The sequence below is a fragment of the Oncorhynchus mykiss genome, chromosome 7 (assembly GCF_013265735.2).
Source record: "Oncorhynchus mykiss isolate Arlee chromosome 7, USDA_OmykA_1.1, whole genome shotgun sequence".
Lineage (NCBI taxonomy): Eukaryota > Metazoa > Chordata > Actinopteri > Salmoniformes > Salmonidae > Oncorhynchus > Oncorhynchus mykiss.
In genome coordinates, this window is record NC_048571.1 from 73,612,498 (window position 1) to 73,620,879 (window position 8,382).

The 8,382-nt window shown below is 41.8% G+C and overlaps 1 protein-coding gene across 1 annotated transcript; it reads right to left on the reverse strand.

Annotated features, from left to right (window-relative positions):
* Positions 1–5,094: 5,094 nt before the first annotated feature.
* LOC110528467 (D(1B) dopamine receptor-like) lies at positions 5,095–8,025 on the reverse strand. Its single transcript, XM_021610558.2, has one exon. It carries the CDS (start codon positions 7,773–7,775, stop codon positions 6,396–6,398), a length of 1,380 nt encoding a protein of 459 aa, XP_021466233.1. The 5' UTR covers positions 7,776–8,025; the 3' UTR covers positions 5,095–6,395.
* Between the last annotated feature and the right edge of the window lie 357 nt (positions 8,026–8,382).

Genomic DNA, 8,382 nt, shown 5'->3' on the forward strand with positions numbered 1-8,382 from the left:
TAGATGTTGAAAATTGCTGCATCCATTTAGCATTAGTGAGGTCTGGCACTGATGATGTTGGGTGATTAGATCCAATTCATCCCAAAGGGACTCTGTGGACTCTGTGCAGGCCAGTCAAGTTCTTCCACACTGATCTCAACGAAAATGTCTGTATGGAACTTTCTTTGTGCACTTTTCTTTTGTCATGCTGAAACAGGAAAGGGCCTTCCCCAAACTGTTGCCACAAAGTTGGAAGTACAGAATCTTCTAGAATGTCATTGTATGCTGTAGTATTAAGATTCCCTTCACTGGAACTAAGGGGCCTAGCCCAAACCATTAAAAAAAATCCCAGACCATAATTCCTCCTCTACCAAACTTTCCATTTGGCACTATGCATTCAGGCAGGTAACGTTCTCCTGGCACGCGCCAAACCCAGTCCAATGTCAGCTAGCTGTACACCACTCCAGCCGATGCTTTGCATTGCGCATGGTGATGGTAGTAGAATGTAGTTTATATAATTTCAACTAAAAGGCAACTATTTTTTTTATATTCAAATACTGGTCTTAGAAAAATAAATAATATTCAAAAGTATTTTGAATACATGTCAGGAAAACAAATCATATTTGAAGATATTTAAGTATATGCAAGTTATTTGAAAAATACATATTTTGTTGGGGGGGGGTGGCTGACAAATATTTGTTGAAGAAGCAACAGTTAGTTGAATTAGTCTAAATATATGATGATAAGCACATGGTTTGTTGGGCTCCTAGATATTAATATATATTTTTAATTTTTTTTAATTTTAACATTAATTTAACCTTTATTTAACTAGGCAAGTCAGTTAGAACAAATTCTTATTTACAAGAAAAAAGGCCTCCTGCAGGGACAGGGGCTGGGATTAAAAATAACATTCAAATTAAATTAAAATACAGGACAAAACACACATCATGACAGGATTAGGACAAAACACACATCACGATAAGAAAAAAAATCCTATAGCCTAGAATTAAATACATGAGAGACATGGAATCACCTTAGAGTAGACCACTTTCGCAGCTTCAAAATAACTAAAAAAAATGTTTTTATAATGAGTGACACAAAGTAATACAGTAACACTTGACATCAAGTTTTTATACATGTGTAGTGCTTAGTCCCCTCCTGTACTCCTGTACTCCCTGTTCACCCACCGCCTGGTATGGCAACTGCTTGGAATCTGACCGTAAGGCGCTACAGAGGGTAGTGCGTATGGCCCAGTACATCACTGGTGTCACTGAGAATGCTGATAATGCTAACAGTAACAAATTATGGCTATTAAGTGTTGAAAGGAAACTACATATCCCCAAACTGCCTTCTGAATCTACATCCAAGCTAGGTAGAAAATCATGTTGTTTTACATTCTGAGTAAACTATCCCTTTAAATATGATATAGTATGTGTTTGAAACAAGAACACCTGGGGCTGTATTCAATTCGTAAAGCTGAACCGTTACAGATTCCGCACTAATTTCTGATTTTTTCTTTTCTTATTTTTTTCCCCACCTTTATTTAACCAGGTAGGCTAGTTGAGAACAAGTTCTCATTTGCAACTGCGACCTGGCCAAGATAAAGCATAGCAGTGTGAACAGACACAGAGTTACACATGGAGTAAACAATTAACAAGTCAATAACACAGTAGAAAAAAAGTCTATATACATTGTGTGCAAAAGGCATGAGGAGGTAGGCGAATAATTACAATTCTGCAGATTAACACTGGAGGGATAAATGATCAGATGGTCATGTACAGGTAGAGATATTGGTGTGCAAAAGAGCAGAGAAGTAAATAAATATAAAGAGTATGGGGATGAGGTAGATAAAATTGGGTGGGCTATTTACCGATAGACTACGTACAGCTGCAGCGATCGGTTAGCTGCTCAGATAGCAGATGTTTGAAGTTGGTGAGGGAGATAAAAGTCTCCAACTTCAGCGATTTTTGCAATTCGTTCCAGTCACAGGCAGCAGAGAACTGGAACGAAAGGCGGCCAAATGAGGTGTTGGCTTTAGGGATGATTAGTGAGATACACCTGCTGGAGTGCGTGCTACGGGTGGGTGTTGCCATCGTGACCAGTAAACTGAGATAAGGCGGAGCTTTACCTAGCATGGACTTGTAGATGACCTGGAGCCAGTGAGTCTGGCGATGAATATGTAGTGAGGGCCAGCCGACTAGAGCATACAGGTCGCAGTGGTGGGTGGTATAAAGTGCTTTAGTAACAAAACGGATGGCACTGTGATAAACTGCATCCAGTTTGCTGAGTAGAGTATTGGAAGCTATTTTGTAGATGACATCGCCGAAGTCGAGGATCGGTAGGATAGTCAGTTTTACTAGGGTAAGTTTGGCGGCGTGAGTGAAGGAGGCTTTGTTGCGGAATAGAAAGCCGACTCTAGATTTGATTTTAGATTGGAGATGTTTGATATGAGTCTGGAAGGAGAGTTTACAGTCTAGCCAGACACCTAGGTACTTATAAATGTCCACATATTCTAGGTCGGAACCATCCAGGGTGGTGATGCTAGTCGGGCGTGCGGGTGCAGGCAGCGAACGGTTGAAAAGCACGCATTTGGTTTTACTAGCGTTTAAGAGCAGTTGGAGGCCACGGAAGGAGTGTTGTATGGCATTGAAGCCCGTTTGGAGGTTAGATAGCACAGTGTCCAAGGACGGGCCGGAAGTATACAGAATGGTGTCGTCTGCGTAGAGGTGGATCAGGGAATTTCCCACAGCAAGAGCAACATCATAGAGACTGCCAGAGGACCGGACAGCATGCCCTCCGATTTGACACACTAAACTCTGTCTGCAAAGTAGTTGGTGAACCAGGCAAGGCAGTCATTAGAAAAACCGAGGCTACTGAGTCTGGCGATAAGAATATGGTGATTGACAGAATCGAAAGCCTTGGCAAGGTCGATGAAGACGGCTGCACAGTACTGTCTTTTATCGATGGCGGTTATGATATTGTTTAGTACCTTGAGCGTGGCTGAGGTGCACCCGTGACCGGCTCGGAAACCAGATTGCACAGCGAAGAAGGTACGGTGGGATTCGAGATGGTCAGTGACCTGTTTGTTGACTTGGCTTTCGAAGACCTTAGATAGGCAGGGCAGGATGGATATAGGTCTGTAACAGTTTGGGTTCAGGGTGTCTCCCCCTTTGAAGAGGGGGATGACTGTGGCAGCTTTCCAATCCTAGGGGATCTCAGACGATATGAAAGAGAGGTTGAACAGGCTGGTAATAGGGGTTGCGACAATGGCGGCGGATAGTTTCAGAAATAGAGGGTCCAGATTGTCAAGTCCAGCTGATTTGTACGGGTCCAGGTTTTGCAGCTCTTTCAGAACATCTGCTATCTGGATTTGGGTAGAGGAGAACCTGTAGAGGCTTGGGCGAGTAGCTGCGGGGGGGGCAGAGCTGTTGGCCGAGGTTGGAGTAGCCAGGAGGAAGGCATGGCCAGCCATTGAGAAATGCTTGTTGAAGTTTTCGATAATCATGGATTTATCGGTGGTGACAGCCAACATATGGTGATTGAGCCAACATATACAGCTAAAGCCAACATATACAGCTAAAGCGGGAACATTGCCTTTAAATTTCATGCACGCTGTAAAGCTGAAATTCCGAGATGTGGATTGAATAGAGCCCTAACCCTCAGATGGACAGAGAGGTTTGAAATTGTTTTTGCATCCAACTTTCTGTTTGCAATGTTTGCAAATGGCTTTGATTTAACTTGCAGTATGCTCAGATATCATCAATTATATTAAGCTTTCAACCTTTTCATTGGCATGTTGAAAGAGTCATGCAGTAGTTGAGCATCACAACTTATACTTATCTGTGCAAAACATAATTGGTTAAATGGTTTGACTTGATTATGTACACATGGGGCAATGGACATTCAGGAGAATGGACATTTACAAAATGTTCTGAGAAATGTATTGTGTAGATCAAATATGCCTGTCAGATAGATTGGAACAGTACATGATATTACGTGTGATCTATTAATTCTATTTCTATCTTCAACATGCAGTTACTTACTATAATATACAACCCTGCCATTAATTAAAGGCAACAATCCAATAGCTTCCAATAATACAAAGATCTGTATTACTAAAAATAGGTTAAAAAAAGTAATTACTTTCTGAGATCTGTATTCAAGTAGTCACTTTCTGAGATCTATATTCAAATAGTTTTTAAAAGTATTCCTTTTTCGGGATCTGTATTCAAATAGTTGTAGTCACCTCAAAGTAACTATTTGTTCCCCTGGAAAAATTGTTAATTTCTACACAGAAAACTATAGTTATCCCAGGTCTGAGAGAGAGAGAGATATGCATCTCTGTGGGAATAGAGAGATGCTTTTGACGGATTTGTAGTGACGGATAGAGAAACCCCCTTGAGCCTGCCTCCGCTTCTTCTCCAAACCTGTCATTGCAGAACATCAAGACCAACTACCTTTCACATCTCCTCAGCACGGGGAGGGAAGGATGAGCTCCAGCACAGTGCTAAGCCCATATGGTTTCATCAAGGCGAGAGTATGGCGCACTTCAGAGACAAAATGAGGACAATTCACAGCATAACTAAACTCTGTTTTATAGGAAGGAAAAGGGGACAGCTGAGGACTCAGAAACTCTACAGATGCACACTGAGACAAAAGTCTGGAAGATTTCCCTCTGGGTGATTTTGTCTGAGCAAAGTCTGTCTTTTTTAGATTGGAAATGTACTTCTGACAGTTAAGACATTAATGGTTGGTTGGCCTGTGATGGTGGCATGTCCAACCATTTTGAGACCTTGAACAACATAAAGGTGCAACTTTCTTTATTCCTAAATACCAAAAGAGTATTTAAGCACTAAACTTAAGATAATTATCCATCTACATCTGTGTATGTCTATTAGCAGTATCATATGAAATGATTTAATGGTATTCTCCTTATTAACTAAGAATGTATGAAATTAGATATTGCAAATATCAAGTACAGCATTGTTTTCTCGCTAGGGACAAAAACAGGAAGCAGTTCCTTGACTAACTGCTCGTGACTCTGAGGCTGTCCTAATATGGACACTGTAGATGTGTCCCTTTTCATTCTACAAGAACCATTCAAATAAACTGGAATCTCTGCTAGATAGCATTTTATTACAAAATGATGACACACTTCACTGTTTGAATGACAGTATACATTCAATATCATTGCCATTTGTACATTATCAAAAGATGGACATTAGCTGAGGTGAAATGTAGGCTACATCCAGCCGACCATGGTCCCACTGTGGAGTTTCACACCAAGTTTCTGTATTACCTCATTGCACATCATCTGAATTGTTGATTAATTTGTAGACATATGTGATCTTAAAAGTTTATCATTAACTGGCTATGAGGGAGATGCATCAAGTCAATTAACTTAATGTATGTTGTCTGGTGGACTTCCTAATATGGATGCCATACTTTGGCGCATGGAGACGGTTGGATTTGTGCATCTTGGCCATTTGTATCACCAAATAGAGAGGTAGAATATCACACAGAGAATAGAACATCCACTAAGTAATAATTAAGCTTATCGTACTTAGCAGGTGTTCACCAAAATCAGTCAAGTTAAGGTTTCCAACAGTTCCTAAGTCGATTTGAATCGGTGTGGATTTATTATGGATAAAGTCAAGCAAGCCTGCTCTATGTGCATAATTCGATTGAGAATGCTTTGTCTAATGTGTGCGTGGGCAAATTTGCTGTGCAGTTATGTCTGTGTACGACAGAGAGACAGACACATAGAGAGCAGGATAGATAGATAGATAGATAGAGAGAGAGAGAGAGAGAGAGAGAGAGAGAGAGAGAGAGGAGCACTTTAAATATTTTGGCCTCGTTTAAATTAAACATATTACAATCCTGTAACATTTCCCTTGTTTCAAAACTATATTGCACTCTTTCCCAGAATAAATAAGGCGTTTTAAACAACTGCATGTGATGAACGTGCGTGGTTACACTGCCTTGTAAGGCTTTGCTCCTTTTCCATAGTCTGTAAAAGTCCGGCACGCTGTCATTGAGCGTGAAAATGATAAGCAGTATAATATCTGAACTCAATAATGGGTACCTCACCGCAAATAGAACCCACTTGGTCAATAAGAGCAACTGGTTGCATTACATCTGCTGCTCCGAATACATAGAACTTAGAAGCCATAACCTTAGTATAAATTAATAAACATAGACTTTTCTTATGTAATAAGACACCAATTTACGTCACTTTTCAGCATGGGACAACAACACAACATCTCAAATATCTGATTGAAGCAATACATCATTTTACGCACGAGGTGTTACAAGTGTATTCAATGTAAACCATTGGAGGTGAATGGTGTCATCCTGTTGAGGTGTATTCAATGTAAACCATTGGAGGTGAATGGTGTCATCCTGTCGAGGTGTATTCAATGTAAACCATTAGGGGTGAATGGTGTCATCCTGTCGAGGCTAATATCTGCCTCACAGTCTTCCAAGTCACAAACAGAGTCGGTGGCATTTTCATTGTTGTGAGATAACTGTGATATCCTGTCAAACGTGTCCTCGTGCTCAATGCATTCCACTACGTTGGGGATCATATTGACGTAGGCATTCACGATTTCTTTGTGGACAAGGGTGTCCTGGTTGTAAGAGACCAGCTCGTTGCTAATGTTTACAGTTTCAACGGGTGTTCTGGAGCAGAAATTACGACAACCCAGCAGACTGGCAAATGCTTTTCTGAACTCTGCGTTAAAAGCGTAAATAATAGGATTCATGGATGAATTAGTCCAGCCGAACCAAACAAAAACGTCAAAAGTTGTCTCGCTCACGCAAGGGAGACCTGCGTCTTTGTCAGTCGGTGGTTTATCACAAAATGGAACTATGCAGTTCAAAATAAAGAAAGGTAACCAACAACACACAAAGACGCCCATAATGATCGATAACGTTTTTAAAACTTTGGTTTCCCTTTTAATAGATGTTTTCAAGGTATTGTGGTGTTGGCACTCGAGTCTGTTGTTGGCCCTGCAACTTGTCGCGTGCTCCGCCGCGCGCTCTAGGGAAGCTATCCTCCTGATTTGGATCTGAGCAATCCGATATATTCTCGTGTATGTCACAATCATAATTGCTACGGGTATGTAGAAACTTATTAAAGATGAAGATATGGCGTATTCTCTGTTGAGGCTAGAGTCACAGTTTTCTTCTACTTCACCCAAGGAGGCGTTATGGACTCCAACTGTTTCGTCTTCGCTGGCTTTGTGCCAGTTCAGTTGGACTGGTATGAATGAAATAAGTACAGACAACGTCCACGTGACGCTTATCATAACGAAGGCAACTCGTTGGGTCATTTTTCTCTCGTACCGGAACGGACTTGATATGGCCCAATATCTATCCACGCTGATAATGCAGAGGTTGAGGATGGACGCAGTTGAGCACATGATATCAAAAGCCACCCAGTAATTACAAAAAGTACCAAAGGGCCAATACCCCGCCACCTCGGCCACAGCTTTCCATGGCATCACCAGAACTGCAACGAATAAATCCGACACAGCCAAAGAAACGATGAAAATGTTGGTCACTTTACTTCGTAAGTGCCGAATTCGGAGTACGGCGGAGCACACCATAATGTTTCCCAGTAGTGTCCACAGGATGAGCAGGGAGAGCAAACAGCCCGTCACTGTCCGGATGACCAATTCCTTTCCACCGTTGGATGTTGCCTCCGATTCGGTCGAGTTCCACATAATCTCCCCAAGAGGTAACGGGACGGAGTGGCTCTCGTGCACTGAGAGGTATTTCGCGGGGTTCTCCATGTGTCCTCCTCTCAAGTGGAAAGCCAGTCCATGGCTTCATGCGCGTCAGGGGACACAGTAGTAATCAACTCACGGGGCTCTGTCGTCTCCTCAACTGCCATTCTATTTGAAATAATATACAAACGAAAGATTTGAGATTGCTTAGTGAATTTGCAACAAATGTGTTGCGTCCACGCTGAGCAGAACTGGGCGTTCGGTGCGCGAAATCGCCAAAATTGAAGCGCGTCGCTCATTGGCGACGGGATGTTATTACCTCTCGTGTCGTCTGACCTCCCTGGCCAAAGTAAGGCAGCCGCACTGAAATTGTTGGTCGGAGATATTTTGAGTTCGTGAGTGTTTTGAGAAGGGAGGGAGTCCCCTGAGCCAACGTGCACACACGCACTTGTACCCACACACATACATCGGTTGTGGAAACACGCACTTGCACCCCCATCACAGTGATGTGAAAAAAAATGACTGTGTTAAATTACAAACTATAACCTCATTCAAGGATGGAGGATCTATTTGTCTTGGTAGAAAGCTAACAATGAGCATTCTATTTGATTTATAGTTTGCACCCTCATAGCCTACTCCAGTTGTGGACTTCTATTCTATATAAAAAAAACAG